The sequence below is a fragment of the Rana temporaria genome, unplaced genomic scaffold, assembly GCF_905171775.1.
Source record: "Rana temporaria unplaced genomic scaffold, aRanTem1.1, whole genome shotgun sequence".
NCBI classification, from domain to species: Eukaryota; Metazoa; Chordata; class Amphibia; order Anura; family Ranidae; genus Rana; species Rana temporaria.
Genome location: NW_024404522.1, coordinates 7,650 through 24,031, shown reverse-complemented (window position 1 = coordinate 24,031; position 16,382 = coordinate 7,650). Strand labels below are relative to the sequence as shown.

The following is a 16,382-nucleotide window of genomic DNA, read 5'->3' as shown; positions in this document are numbered from 1 at the left end:
TGCTCCAAAATGGCAAGGTCTTGTAATCAAGGGATAAGTGATGAGATTTACACTTACCTCTGTGCCCGACTTCGGACACTTACAGCTACAAACAGGCCAAGCTATCCTTCAAAAGTGGAGATTTCAGGGGTTGGGATAAACCATGTAACACTGGTGGGGGTGCTTACAATGACCAGCTTTTATTCATATGGATTGAACCTAATTTGTTTTACTTCATGTACATTTAAAGTCTCCAGTATGACGGTCTACACAAGTTATTGTGTGCTACAGAAAAACTTCCAATATCTCCCCTGACGGAGCCAAATCCTCCTTCATTTGTGTCTCCCGCGCTCCCCAGACACTGCAGCTCACAGTGGGAGGGGCTTCAGCAAGAGGCAGCGCTGCCAATCCAGGAAGCAGTGGGCAGGACAAGCTGTTGGCCAGTTAATGACTTATGAATGGGCAGCGACAATGCCACGCCCCCTGCGACATCTTCTCCTCCCACTGTAGTGTAAGGGACAGCCTACATGAGAGTGACAACTCTGCTGAATTCAGGAGCAGTGCAGCATTGTTGTCACCCCATCACAGGGAGCTGCACTAGGCGGATTTCACTGGCAGGATCAACAGATATTTATGGGACTTTGCAGAGGGACTAAGGGAACTGTAGGTGCTGAGGGGCTTCTAAGTGCTGCAACACATTCATTGGGAGGCCGCCTAAAACTCACTGCTATGCAGTCCAGAGGGACGAGACTTGTAGCTTCTCTCAGAGGCTTCTCACACAGGTAGTGACAGGTACTGGATTCTTATAAAATGATTATTTCTCCAGAAAAACACCACAAGTCCCAGCCTGGAGGATTTCAAACGTCTTTATTTATGATCAATGTTCATGTAAACATTATAAACAGACAACAGAATCATCAGAGTCATAAAACGGAAAATTCGAATTACAGGAAAATCTTTACAATGATTTCTCGAGTACCGAGGATTATATTCCGTTATCGTTCCCCCCAACCAATCACTACTGGGAAAAGAAGATGATGGTCGACGCCCCTCCCCAATCAAACATCGGGAATAGTGCTCCTCCCCGATCACATGGTGGGAGTAGTACTCCTCCCTGATCACATGGTGGGAATAGTGCTCCTCCCCGATCACATGGTGGAAGTAGTGCTCCTCCCCGATCACATGGTGGAAGAAGTACTCCTCCCCAATCACATGGTGGAAGTAGTACTCCTCCCCAATCACATGGTGGAAGTAGTACTCCTCCCCGATCACATGGTGGGAGTAGTGCTCCTCCCCAATCACATGGTGGAAGTAGTGCTCCTCCCCGATCACATGGTGGAAGTAGTGCTCCTCCCCAATCACATGGTGGAAGTAGTGCTCCTCCCCGATCACATGGTGGGAGTAGTACTCCTCCCCAATCACATGGTGGAAGTAGTACTCCTCCCCAATCACATGGTGGAAGTAGTGCTCCTCCCCGATCCCATGGTGGAAGTAGTACTCCTCCCCGATCACATGGTGGGAGTAGTACTCCTCCCCGATCACATGGTGGAAGTAGTAGTCCTCCCCAATCACATGGTGGAAGTAGTACTCCTCCCCAATCACATGGTGGAAGTAGTACTCCTCCCCAATCACATGGTGGAAGTAGTACTCCTCCCCAATCACATGGTGGAAGTAGTACTCCTCCCCGATCACATGGTGGAAGTAGTACTCGTCCCCAATCACATGGTGGGAGTTGTACTCCACCTCAGTCACATAGCGGGAATAAAGCTCCACCCCAGTCACATAGCGGGTATAAAGCTCCACCCCAGTCACATAGCGGGTATAAAGCTCCACCCCAGTCACATGGTAGGAGAAGTACCCAGAATCTCATGGTGGGATAATGGAACTGGAGTTCCGCCCCGGTATCCCAGTGTTTTGTAGAATTCTCTCCCAGTCACATGGTGGAAGTAGTGCTCCTCCCCGATCACATGGTGGAAGTAGTACTCCTCCCCGAACACATGGTGGGAGTAGTACTCCTCCCCGAACACATGGTGGGAGTAGTACTCCTCCCCGATCACATGGTGGAAGAAGTCCAATCTGCATTTTCAGGGATAGGAAAAATCGAATGAAAATATTCCAAGGGGATTGCTGAATTTTACAATTGCGGTCGACATGCACGTTCCCGGGAATTCCAAGCCAAATATTTGAGTTGTGGATGTCAGGGGGAAGAATTCATCTTTATATTTATAGGTTTATATTTGCTGAGCGGATAATGGGGCCCCATCGGGGAGATTTCCTTTTCATCTTCTCCTCCGGAGACAGAAAATTTGAGGAAATTCCCCAAAGTGAAGGAAATCTCACTTCTTGTTCTGGTGACAATTGTAAGATTTGCCGTCACTTTGCGTCACCGGAAGGATCGTTTCTCCGCGGCTCCTCGGTATTCAGCCCATAAGATGAATCTCCTGTATGGTGGATTCACCTTCTTCACATTTCTCGGTGATACTGAGATGTAATATTGTAACAAAGTAACACATCGCAGTATTGCGGACTGACCGTCCTTCCATGGACCGCGCGGGGGAGGTGAGAGTTCAGACCAATATCTTCCCAATGTCATTGGTTACACATCATGTGACTGTCCAGCTCAGAAGCGGATAGGTAGAAAGAATCTCTGGGAGGAGTCTGGATCAGTTCTGGGCGCGGTCTCACCTCTGATTGGCTCTCTGCTGGCTTGGCATCTCCTGAAGCGGTGGTGGGTCTACATAATCAGTGTAAGGGGACAGAGACAGCTGGAATGAGTTGGGGGGGCTGCTGGAATGATGGCATTGGCGCTGGGTTGTCAGTCATGGTCGCCCCTGGACTCGGCATCTGTGGGGACAGAAAAACCATTATAAACAGAGAGGCCACAAAACTTCCAGAAATCAGACATTATTATCTGAGCCAGAGGTAGGCCTGTGCAAAATCACATGCTGGAGCGGGCCCCTGACCCACGGGCCCCTGACCGACAGGCCCCTGACCCACGGGCCCCTGACCTACGGGCCCGTGACCCACGGGCCCCTGACCTACGGGCCCCTGACCCACGGCCCCCTGACCTACGGGCCACTGACCCACGGGCCCCTGACCCACGGGCCCCTGACCTACAGGCCCCTGACCCAAGGCACAGAACCAATAGCGCCCTTCTGTCTATTGGTCCTCCATAAGCTCCATCACTGAACTAGAACATCCTTCTAAACAGTTCCTGCTCACATCTGGTCCAACAGAACTTTCACTCTGCAACTTTCGGAATGCTCTGCAAATGCTGAATTTGGATTGGTCGGTGCTGGCAGCCATTAGAACCTGTAATGATCAGTCTGGAATCACTGGAGTGCACACCTGCTCCAATTAGCAGTGCCTAAATAGATTGCTGGACATCAGACTACTTGACCAACAGGTTCTATGTAACGTTTTTCTGTCATCACCACTGAAGATTAGTCCTGTGTTTAGGACTGTATTGAGATCGGCTCTCTATTGGTTAGGACTGCATTGAGATCGGCTCTCTATTGGTCAGGACTGTATTGAGATCGGCTCTCTATTGGTCAGGACTGCATTGAGATCGGCTCTCTATTGGTCAGGACTGCATTGAGATCGGCTCTCTATTGGTCAGGACTGTATTGAGATCGGCGATTGTCTCTGAAGTTCACATCCGCCAATTGTATATCTGCATCCTGATGCAACAGAAGCTTCTGTCAATGGCAGGTGGTTTTTCAAAAGGTTGTAGAGCCTGGAGACCAGGGGTCAAGTCCTGGGGAAAAAAGTGTGGGAACTCCCACCCAAGATCCACTCCCCCACCAAAAAAAATAAAAATGATACGCTCATATGCATAATTACTAAACCGCATGTTTTTTTTTTTCGATCCACTGTACCTTAGTAATCCTTTATGTTACTGGCTGCTTCCTGTATATGGATTCATCGGGTAGTGTGCGGGTATTCCGTCACTTCCTGTATATGGATTCATCGGGTAGTGTGCGGGTATTCCGTCACTTCCTGTATATGGATTCATCGGGTAGTGTGCGGGTATTCCGTCACTTCCTGTATATGGATTCATCGGGTAGTGTGCGGGTATTCCGTCACTTCCTGTGTATGGATTCATCGGGTAGTGTGCGGGTATTCTATCACTTCCTGTATATGGATTCATCAGGTAGTGTGCGGGTATTCCGTCACTTCCTGTATATGGATTCATCGGGTAGTGTGCGGGTATTCCGTCACTTCCTGTATATGGATTCATCGGGTAGTGTGCGGGTATTCCGTCACTTCCTGTATATGGATTCATCAGGTAGTGTGCGGGTATTCCGTCACTTCCTGTATATGGAATCATCGGGTAGTGTGCGGGTATTCCGTCACTTCCTGTATATGGATTCATCGGGGAGTGTGCAGGTATTCCGTCACTTCCTGTATATGGATTCATCGGGTAGTGTGCGGGTATTCCGTCACTTCCTGTGTATGGATTCATCTGGTAGTGTGCGGGTATTCCGTCACTTCCTGTATATGGAATCATCGGGTAGTGTGCGGGTATTCCGTCACTTCCTGTATATGGATTCATCGGGTAGTGTGCGGGTATTCCGTCACTTCCTCGATCCCGCAATGTTGCTTCTTTCTAAATCCCACGATAACTCGCGGCAGACCTCCGCAACGTCTCCTGGGAACAATGACAAAAGCTCTCAGGAGACATTGCGGGATTGAGGAAGTGACGGAATACCCGCACACTACGCGATGAATCCATATACAGGAAGCGGCCAGTAACAAAGGATTACTAAGGTTCGCCTGCCTGCCCCTGACAGTGACTCGAGCTGGGCATCGCCGCTTAGTGAGGGATTGGCTCGGGCGGCTTGGCTGCTCTAGTCCTGCAAAGGGAACTGAGTTCCTGCTGTGAAAAAAGTGCAGGAACTCCGTTCCCATACGTTCCCGCAGGACTTGAGCCCTGCTGGAGACGGGGGAAGGGCAGGCAGAGAGGGCTGGTCATGTCACTGATTCAGAGGAGGTCTGTAGATGGGGTGTTATGCCTGGAGGGGTACAATTTTTCAAGGCCCCCCCAGAGCTGTCCTGGGCTCAGATACTACCATGTCCACATAATGGGGGAGGGGTGGGGTGGGCTGACTACATCCCAGGAGAAGGACGCCCATAACAAGGGGGTTGCAACCTTTCCCTCTTAATGGGTGTATAACGGTGGTGACGGAACGCCATACTATTCTTCAAAGGGGAGCAATAATAATCACGTCTGTATTGTTAGTAACACAGATTGTACCCGGTGAATGTGCCAAAAAGACGTCCTCGAGTAACATGGCCAGGTTTCCAGACCGTCATTCCTGATTGTTAGCTTAGTGACTGGAATGGTACCAGCTGATTGCGAAAATATTGGTACCTTTTTTTAAAAAAAAGGGTCAAAATATATACCTGGAAACTACAGAGCAGTCAGCCTAACATCAATAGTAAGTAAACTATTGGAGGGACTATATCCAAGAAATTGATTGGATTTTATCCAATAAAGACGTCATTTAAAGAGGATGTCCGCTGAAAAAAAAAATATTAAAAGTCAGGAGATACAAATCCTGCAGCTGCTGACACACTTACCTGTCCTGGAGTCCAGCGCCGTCCGCAGCAGAGGAGGAGCGATCGCTCGTCACTCTGCTGCCCCCCCCCCCCCCCCCGCCATCCTCGGTGAGGGAACCAGGAAGTGAAGCGCTCCGGCTTTACTGCCCGGTTCCCTACGGCGCATGCGCAAGCTGCGCTGTGCCTGCTGATTGGCTCCCGCTGTGCTCTGGGAGCCGAATGTTCCCAGCACACAACGGGGGGGGGGGGGGAGGTGACGTCCTGCCCGCAGACTGTGGCCGGAAGTGGGTGCAAATACCTGAAAGGTGTCAAATGTGACACCGGAGGGGGGGAGGGTTCCGATCAGCGGGAGTTCCACTTTAGGGTGGAGCTCTGTTTTAACGGAGTGCGGCAGTCCAGGATTTCTTCCCAATCCCATGCATTTGCGCAGAGCCAGCACTTGTAGGGCGGGAGCCACTCAGGGGATCAGCAGCTTTTTCAGAGCGCCTCTTCATCCAGCCACCGCCTGAGGATGTGACATTTCTGGGACTTGCCAAAGCATTCCATACAGTTCCTCAAAGACCTAATCTGCAAACTGAGGACCAATCGGTGAGTGACTGATTAGAAAACTGGCTACAAGGGCGGGGGGGCGGGTCCAAAGAGTGGTGATAAATAGCGAGGACTCGCAATGGTCCGGTGGGGTAAGTGGGGACCCCCAAGGATCTGTTCTGGGACCAATCCTGTTTAAATGTATTGATAAATGATATAGAGGACGGGATAAGTCTCAGTGTTAGCTGACCATACAAAGCTGAGCCGGGGAACAACCTCACAGCAAGATATAGAAACTTTACAAGAAGAACTCAATAATATAATGGTGGGGGGGGGGGGGAGGGGCGACTACATGACAAATGAGGTTTAATTTTGAACATTTTTTATATAAATGCATTTTGGAAATTAAGAAATATAAAAGCAAGTTACTCTCTGGGTGGGGGTTGGGTCTTTGGGTGAATCTAGGATCGAGAAGGACCTGGGGGTCCAAGTAGATGAGCTCAGCAATGGGGGAGGGAGGAGCTCAGGTATGGGGGGAGGGAGGAGCTCAGGTATGGGGGGAGGGAGGAGCTCAGGTATGGGGGGGAGGGAGGAGCTCAGGTATGGGGAGGGAGGAGATCAGGTATGAGGGAGGGAGGAGCTCAGGTATGGGGGAGGGAGGAGCTCAGGTATGGGGGAGGGAGGAGCTCAGGTATGGGGGGGAGGGAGGAGCTCAGGTATGGGGAGGGAGGAGCTCAGGTATAGGGGGACTGAGGAGCTCAGGTATGGGGGAGGGAGGAGCTCAGGTATGAGGGAGGGAGGAGCTCAGGTATGGGGGAGGGAGGAGCTCAGGTATAGGGGAGGGAGGAGCTCAGGTATGGGGGAGGGAGGAGCTCAGGTATGGGGGAGGGAGGAGCTAAGGTATGGGGAGGGAGGAGCTCAGGTATGGGGAGGGAGGAGCTCAGGTATGGGGGAGGGAGGAGCTCAGGTATAGGGGAGGGAGGAGCTCAGGTATGGGGGAGGGAGGAGCTCAGGTATGGGGGAGGGAGGAGCTCAGGTATGGGAAGGGAGGAGCTCAGGTATGGGGGAGGGAGGAGCTCAGGTATGGGGGAGGGAGGAGCTCAGGTATGGGGAGGGAGGAGCTCAGGTATGGGGAGGGAGGAGCTCAGGTATGGGGGGGGAGAACCTCCTGGGGGGATCTAGGATGGAGAAGGACTTGGGGGTCCTAGTAGATGAGGGGCTCAGGTATGGGGGAGAACCTCTGGGTTCTCCCCCATCAGGGGGCCGGACGCATGGAGAGGGGAGGCGGGGTCATGCGCCCTCTATGGACGGCCCACCACTGCATCTAACAAAGACAATATACAGAGATATGGGAAAAGGTAGAGACATAAACACACATCACATGATCTCTACTAACCAATGGGGGGTACTGGTAGAGGGAGGAGTTCCTGGGGTCGATCTCCGCCATGGATTGCAGGTCCGCGTCCCGAGCATTGAGGATCCGCAGGTAAAGTTCAGCTTTTCCAACCTGCGAAGATATCATCATACATGTCATCACAACCCAACTACGACCATTATACAGTACTGCCTGCGGGGAGCGCTACTATAATATCACAACCCAACTACGACCATTATACAGTACTGCCTGCGGGGGGCGCTACTATAACATCACAGCCATGTACATTATACAGTACCGCCTGCGGGGGGCGCTACTATAACATCACAGCCATGTACATTATACAGTACTGCCTGCGGGGGCGCTACTATAACATCACAGCCATGTACATTATACAGTACTGCCTGCGGGGGGCGCTACTATAATATCACAGCCATGTACATTATACAGTACTGCCTGCGGGGGGCGCTACTATAACATCACAGCCATGTACATTATACAGTACTGCCTGCGGGGGGCGCTACTATAATATCACAGCCATGTACATTATACAGTACTGCCTGCGGGGGGCGCTACTATAATATCACAGCCATGTACATTATACAGTACTGCCTGCGGGGGGCGCTACTATAATATCACAGCCATGTACATTATACAGTACTGCCTGCGGGGGCGCTACTATAATATCACAGCCATGTACATTATACAGTACTGCCTGCGGGGGGCGCTACAACATCACAGCCATGTACATTATACAGTACTGCCTGCGGGGGCGCTACTATAATATCACAGCCATGTACATTATACAGTACTGCCTGCAGGGGGCTCTACTATAACATCACAGCCATGTACATTATACAGTACTGCCTGCGGGGGGCGCTACTATAACATCACAGCCATGTACATTATACAGTACTGCCTGCGGGGGGCGCTACTATAACATCACAGCCATGTACATTATACAGTACTGCCTGCGGGGGGCGCTACTATAACATCACAGCCATGTACATTATACAGTACTGCCTGCAGGGGGCTCTACTATAATATCACAGCCATGTACATTATACAGTACTGCCTGCGGGGGGCGCTACTACAACATCACAGCCATGTACATTATACAGTACTGCCTGCGGGGGCGCTACTATAATATCACAGCCATGTACATTATACAGTACTGCCTGCAGGGGGCGCTACTATAATATCACAGCCATGTACATTATACAGTACTGCCTGCAGGGGGCGCTACTATAACATCACAGCCATGTACATTATACAGTCCTGCCTGCGGGGGGCGCTACTATAACATCACAGCCATGTACATTATACAGTACTGCCTGCAGGGGGCGCTACTATAATATCACAGCCATGTACATTATACAGTACTGCCTGTTGGGGGCGCTACTATAATATCACAGCCATGTACATTATACAGTACTGCCTGCGGGGGGCGCTACTATAATATCACAGCCATGTACATTATACAGTACTGCCTGCGGGGGGCGCTACTACAACATCACAAGTAGAGATTCTACAAGAAGCAATGAGAGAGACGAAACCTAAACCCCCCAAAACAGAAATCCAACTTCCAAACATGAAATCAGTAATGAGTCGCTCCGCCCTGATTGTTTCGTCATGCCTGACGCCTCGCGTTTCCATGAGGTGGGCGGGAACATTTCTCCGAGTGGTGAAGACGGTCGTCCATTTTTGTAAACTTCCCTCGCCATCCGTCCCCAAAGGTTCTCCATTGGATTCAGATCCGGGGAACGCGCAGGATGGGCCGGGATGAGGGATGGCAGACGTCCCTTGTCCTGCGGGCGTTGTGTACTGGAGCGTTGTCCTGCGGGCGTTGTGTACTGGAGCGTTGTCCTGCGGGCGTGGTGTACTGGAGCGTTGTCCTGCGGGCGTTGTGTACTGGAGCCTTGTCCTGCGGGCGTTGTGTACTGGAGCGTTGTCCTGCGGGCGTTGTGTACTGTATAATGTACATGGCTGCAGGACAAGGCTCCAGTACACAACGCCCGCAGGACAACGCTCCAGTACACGACGCCCGCAGGACAAGGCTCCAGTACACAACGCCCGCAGGACAACGCTCCAGTACACGACGCCCGCAGGACAAGGCTCCAGTACACAACGCCCGCAGGACAACGCTCCAGTACACAACGCCCGCAGGACAACGCTCCAGTACACAACGCCCGCAGGACAAGGCTCCAGTACACGACGCCCGCAGGACAACGCTCCAGTACACAACGCTCCAGTACACAACGCCCGCAGGACAAGGCTCCAGTACACAACGCCCTCAGGACAAGGCTCCAGTACACAACGCCCGCAGGACAACGCTCCAGTACACAACGCCCGCAGGACAACGCTCCAGTACACAACGCCCGCAGGACAACGCTCCAGTACACAACGCCCGCAGGACAACGCTCCAGTACACAACGCTCCAGTACACAACGCCCGCAGGACAAGGCTCCAGTACACAACGCCCGCAGGACAACGCTCCAGTACACAACGCCCGCAGGACGACGCTCCAGTACACAACGCCCGCAGGACAACGCTCCAGTACACGACGCCCGCAGGACAACGCTCCAGTACACAACGCTCCAGTACACAACGCCCGCAGGACGACGCTCCAGTACACAACGCCCGCAGGACAAGGCTCCAGTACACAACGCCCGCAGGACAAGGCTCCAGTACACAACGCCCGCAGGACAACGCTCCAGTACACAACGCCCGCAGGACGACGCTCCAGTACACAACGCCCGCAGGACAACGCTCCAGTACACAACGCCCGCAGGACAACGCTCCAGTACACAACGCTCCAGTACACAACGCCCGCAGGACGACGCTCCAGTACACAACGCCCGCAGGACAAGGCTCCAGTACACAACGCCCGCAGGACAACGCTCCAGTACACAACGCCCGCAGGACGACGCTCCAGTACACAACGCCCGCAGGACAACGCTCCAGTACACAACGCCCGCAGGACGACGCTCCAGTACACAACGCCCGCAGGACAACGCTCCAGTACACAACGCCCGCAGGACAACGCTCCAGTACACAACGCTCCAGTACACAACGCCCGCAGGACGACGCTCCAGTACACAACGCCCGCAGGACAAGGCTCCAGTACACAACGCCCGCAGGACAACGCTCCAGTACACAACGCCCGCAGGACAACGCTCCAGTACACAACGCCCGCAGGACAACGCTCCAGTACACAACGCCCGCAGGACAAGGCTCCAGTACACAACGCCCGCAGGACAAGGCTCCAGTACACAACGCCCGCAGGACAACGCTCCAGTACACCACGCCCGCAGGACAACGCTCCAGTACACAACGCCCTCAGGACAACGCTCCAGTACACAACGCCCGCAGGAAAACGCTCCAGTACACAACGCCCGCAGGACAACGCTCCAGTACACAACGCCCGCAGGACGACGCTCCAGTACACGACGCCCGCAGGACGACGCTCCAGTACACAACGCCCGCAGGACAACGCTCCAGTACACAACGCCCGCAGGACAAGGCTCCAGTACACAACGCCCGCAGGACAAGGCTCCAGTACACAACGCCCGCAGGACAACGCTCCAGTACACCACGCCCGCAGGACAACGCTCCAGTACACAACGCTCCAGTACACAACGCCCTCAGGACAACGCTCCAGTACACAACGCCCGCAGGACAACGCTCCAGTACACAACGCCCGCAGGACAACGCTCCAGTACACAACGCCCGCAGGACGACGCTCCAGTACACAACGCCCGCAGGACAAGGGACGTCTGCCATCCCTCATCCCGGCCCATCCTGCGCGTTCCCCGGATCTGAATCCAATGGAGAACCTTTGGAGACGGATGGCGAGGGAAGTTTACAAAAATGGACGACAGTTCCAGACAGTAGATGGCCTTCGTGCCGCCGTCTTCACCACTCGGAGAAATGTTCCCGCCCACCTCATGGAAACGCGAGGCGTCAAGCATGACGAAACAATCAGGGCGGAGCGACTCATTACTGAGTTCATGTTTGGAAGTTGGATTTCTGTTTTGGGGGGTTTAGTTTTTTTTTGGAGGTCCTAAACTTTTGATCAGCTGAATAACAGCCTTCAGTTTATTCGTTATTTTCATTACATTGAATGTTTCGTCTCTCTCATTCCTTCTTGTAGAATCTCTACTTGTGATATTATAGTAGCGCCCCCCGCAGGCAGTACTGTATAATGTACATGGCTGTGATATTATAGTAGCGCCCCCCGCAGGCAGTACTGTATAATGTACATGGCTGTGATATTATAGTAGCGCCCCCTGCAGGCAGTACTGTATAATGTACATGGCTGTGATATTATAGTAGCGCCCCCCGCAGGCAGTACTGTATAATGTACATGGCTGTGATGTTGTAGCGCCCCCCGCAGGCAGTACTGTATAATGTACATGGCTGTGATATTATAGTAGCGCCCCCTGCAGGCAGTACTGTATAATGTACATGGCTGTGATATTATAGTAGCGCCCCCTGCAGGCAGTACTGTATAATGTACATGGCTGTGATGTTGTAGCGCCCCCCGCAGGCAGTACTGTATAATGTACATGGCTGTGATATTATAGTAGCGCCCCCCGCAGGCAGTACTGTATAATGTACATGGCTGTGATATTATAGTAGCGCCCCCTGCAGGCAGTACTGTATAATGTACATGGCTGTGATGTTATAGTAGCGCCCCCTGCAGGCAGTACTGTATAATGTACATGGCTGTGATGTTATAGTAGCGCCCCCCGCAGGCAGTACTGTATAATGTACATGGCTGTGATGTTATAGTAGCGCCCCCCGCAGGCAGTACTGTATAATGTACATGGCTGTGATGTTATAGTAGCGCCCCCCGCAGGCAGTACTGTATAATGTACATGGCTGTGATATTATAGTAGCGCCCCCCGCAGGCAGTACTGTATAATGTACATGGCTGTGATGTTGTAGTAGCGCCCCCGCAGGCAGTACTGTATAATGTACATGGCTGTGATGTTGTAGTAGCGCCCCCGCAGGCAGTACTGTATAATGTACATGGCTGTGATGTTGTAGTAGCGCCCCCGCAGGCAGTACTGTATAATGTACATGGCTGTGATATTATAGTAGCGCCCCCCGCAGGCAGTACTGTATAATGTACATGGCTGTGATGTTATAGTAGCGCCCCCCGCAGGCAGTACTGTATAATGTACATGGCTGTGATATTATAGTAGCGCCCCCGCAGGCAGTACTGTATAATGTACATGGCTGTGATGTTGTAGCGCCCCCTGCAGGCAGTACTGTATAATGTACATGGCTGTGATATTATAGTAGCGCCCCCCGCAGGCAGTACTGTATAATGTACATGGCTGTGATATTATAGTAGCGCCCCCCGCAGGCAGTACTGTATAATGTACATGGCTGTGATGTTATAGTAGCGCCCCCCGCAGGCAGTACTGTATAATGTACATGGCTGTGATGTTGTAGTAGCGCCCCCGCAGGCAGTACTGTATAATGTACATGGCTGTGATGTTATAGTAGCGCCCCCCGCAGGCAGTACTGTATAATGTACATGGCTGTGATGTTATAGTAGAATCTCTACTTGTGAAGATCCAACAATGGAAAGTAGGATTTGTTGATATTTTTCAAGGGGTCTTAAACTTTTGATCAGGACTGTATTTCTGGAATTGAGATTTCATTTTAGTCGTATTTTAGTAATGGACTCCCGAGGACCTGGGCTCAGAGGAAGTAGGTTGAAGACATCCAGTGGCAGAAATCTCTGGAATTGTGATGAATCTTCATATCGTTATCTTTGAGATTTTACTCTTTTCACATTTATGTCCGGAGAGGACCACAGATGGTGCCAACATGTGCCATAGCGCTGAGCGGAGTCAGGGGCGACAGATCTGTGATAGGCAGGCAAGACTGGTACTGTCATGCATGTCACCTACCTATGTCACCTACCTGTGGCACCTCCCTGTGTCGCCTACCTGTGGCACCTACCTATGTCACCTACCTATGGCGCCTACCTGTGTCGCCTACCTGTGTCGCCTACCTGTGTCGCCTACCTATGGCACCTACCTAGGTCACCTTCCTATGTCACCTTCCTATGTCACCTACCTATGTCGCCTACCCATGTCACCTACCTGTGGCGCCTACCTGTGTCACCTACCTGTGGCACCTACCGATGTCACCTACCTGTGGCACGGTGTTGAGCTGTCCGGTGTTCAGGCCCGGGCGAAGCGGCAGACCTCTCACGGGAAGCTTCCATCGGCCGCTCAGGACTTGGTTGTGGGGATCGAATAGGTCCAGTTTGGTCCAACCACAAGAGGACAAGTGCTGGATCTCCTGACCGTAGGGATTGAACCCGCCGGCCGCCTGCAGCTCCATGACCAGAGCGATGGAGGAGCCGGGCCGCACCCTGAAAACAGAAACCGGACTCATCAGAAATGTAAAATTAAAAGATGATGGCGGGAAGAATCAGCCAATCACATTGGCAGAATTTTTTAAGACCATTTACAATGAGACAAATGTGAGCCTTGCCCGAGTCAGGACACGCCTCCCACCCCTAGGGGGCGATAATGAGGTCAATCACAAATACATACGAGGGGACAGTGGCCTGATCTGAGCCTCACATGTGATAATGAGAGGAAGAGAAGAAGCCCACCTAGATGGGTACAGCAAAGCCCCCGATAACCCCTCCCCCCATTATCTCCCCCACTATGACATCATAGAGGGGCAGAAAATGGACATTTAGGCTGCAATCCGATTCATCGAATGAAATCTCATTTATTTGGCTCTCCAGAGGATATATAACAACGACCTCGTCCTTCTAGGGAGGAGATCCAACAAGACACACAGAAAATGGGGGTCTCGTGAAATGGGGGGGTCTCGTGGAATGGGGGGGGGTCTCGTGAAATGGCGGGTCTCGTGAAATGGGGGGTCTCGTGAAATGGGGGGGTCTCGCGAAACGGGGGGTCTCGTGAAACGGGGGGTCTCGTGAAACGGGGGGTCTCGTGAAATGGGGGGGTCTCGTGAAGCGGGGGGTCTCGTGAAGTGGGGGTCTCGTGAAATGGGGGGTCTCGTGAAATGGGGGGGTCTCGTAAAACGGAGGGTCTCGTGAAATGGAGGGTCTCGTGAAATGGGGGGTCTCGTGAAGTGGGGGGGTCTCGTGAAGTGGGGGGGTCTCGTGAAGTGAATGGGGGGGTCTCGTGAAATGGGGGGTCTCGTGAAGCGGGGGGTCTCGTGAAGTGGGGGTCTCGTGAAATGGGGGGGGTCTCGTGAAATGGGGGGGGTCTCGTAAAACGGGGGGTCTCGTGAAATGGAGGGTCTCGTGAAATGGGGGGTCTCGTGAAGTGGGGGGGTCTCGTGAAATGGGGGTCTCGTGAAATGGGGGGGTCTCGTGAAGTGGGGGGTCTCGTGAAGTGGGGGGGTCTCGTGAAGTGGGGGGGTCTCGTGAAGTGGGGGGTCTCGTGAAGTGGGGGTCTCGTGAAATGGGGGGGTCTCGTGGAATGGGGGGGGGTCTCGTGAAACAGGGGGTCTCGTGAAATGGGGGGTCTCGTGAAATCTGTAGGAAGGAACCCCCTCAGGTTCGGGGGATTTGCCAGGCGAGTTTCAATGATATTATCCAGAAGATCTGATTGGAGGAGATGTTTTGAAGGACAGATAATTCCTGAGGACCTCGGAGAAGACTCTCCTGGGATCTCCGATCCTCCGAGGACGATCTTTGGGGGATTATCATTTTTGGGACCCAAAGAGGTCACAAGGGGGTTTTATTTCCGGGTTTCTGGGGTCACGATTGGTCTGGTGTGTCAATCGCTCTCCGTGTGGGGGAGGGTCAGCGCACTCTCTACTGCTTCTGACGAGACACGTCCTGCTCCCCTAGGGGGCGATAAGGAGCTTTCATTGTCCTATGGGGGGCTCCTCCGCTTGTCGGGAGGGGGAGGGGGGTCATCTTTCTCTCGCCCTGTCTGCACCACAATCCCTTCTCATGGGGAAGTCTCACTCCTTGTGCTGTAGCAAAATAAAATCCATTCATAATTAGCAATGTATAATAACTGGAGATTCCAGCAGGGGGCGGTGGGGCCCCTCGTAGGGCCAAACACAGAGGGCCCCGAAGGGGAGTCATCGGGAAATGTTGGTGGAGCGACCCAATAAAATGACTCCAGACTCATGCCGCGTACACACCATCACTTTTTGTGATGAAAAAAAACGACATTTTTAAAAACGTCATTTAAAATGACCGTGTGTGGGGAAAACGACGTTTTTAAACCCGCGCATGCTCAGAAGCAAGCTTCAATGGAACAGAGTGCCGCCGTACGCGCTGAACGTAACCGCGCTTTGCTAGAGCATTTTGAAAAAAACACTGTGTGTACGCGGCATCAGAATGAGGAGAAATGTAAGGAAAATTGGAAAGAAACTGCGCTAAATACTAAAGAAAAAGAAAAAAAGAACGGCAAGGTAGTCACAGCCATTCAATCCGAGAGCTGCGATTTCCTTGTAAACAATAAATACAAAAACCAAATGTGAGGAAAATATAAATGGCGCTCCTCTAAACCATTGCGACACAAGAATCACAAAACATACAAACAATCTGTGGGTGATATATGATGGTATATATAAATCACCAACATACCAAAAACAAGGAGGATGGTGGCCACTAGAGGGCACTAAAGAGCCCCTCAGTATCAGTGAAACATCAAAGAATTACATCAAAATGATGCATTAAGATCAAAAAATATTAATTAAATAAAATAAATATTATAGCAATAAAGTCCTTAAATGTTTAACACATGAGATGCCAAACACCCCGCGCTCTGCGCCAAATTCCAAAATCAGTTGAAAACGTGTCCAAAGAAAAGTGATGTATCCTCCACCAAACTATGGATTGACTCCTTACAGTGCCGATCCTGACCTCCCCGGGGCCCTAAGCAAAATGACTTGTCACATTAAAGTTGAGAAG

At 52.0% G+C, this 16,382-nt stretch overlaps 1 protein-coding gene across 1 annotated transcript; it reads right to left on the bottom strand.

Moving 5' to 3' along the window:
- Nucleotides 1-831: 831 nt before the first annotated feature.
- On the bottom strand, nucleotides 832-13,838 carry LOC120922125 (coiled-coil domain-containing protein 17-like). Its single transcript, XM_040334598.1, has 3 exons — nucleotides 13,619-13,838; nucleotides 7,466-7,576; nucleotides 832-2,823 (listed from the first exon to the last, which is right to left on the bottom strand). Exons 1-3 carry the CDS (start codon nucleotides 13,808-13,810, stop codon nucleotides 2,722-2,724), a joined length of 405 nt encoding a protein of 134 aa, XP_040190532.1. The 5' UTR covers nucleotides 13,811-13,838; the 3' UTR covers nucleotides 832-2,721.
- Between the last annotated feature and the right edge of the window lie 2,544 nt (nucleotides 13,839-16,382).

Excerpts from the sequence above, each read along its gene's own strand:
- LOC120922125 (XM_040334598.1), bottom strand. The coding sequence starts at position 13,810 with ATGGAGCTGCAGGCGGCCGGCGGGTTCAATCCCTACGGTCAGGAGATC. Across the intron at positions 7,577-13,618 it reads AGCTCAACACCGTGCCACAG|GTTGGAAAAGCTGAACTTTA; the intron begins GTAGGTGACATC and ends ATATCTTCGCAG. Across the intron at positions 2,824-7,465 it reads TCTACCAGTACCCCCCATTG|ATGCCGAGTCCAGGGGCGAC; the intron begins GTTAGTAGAGAT and ends CTGTCCCCACAG.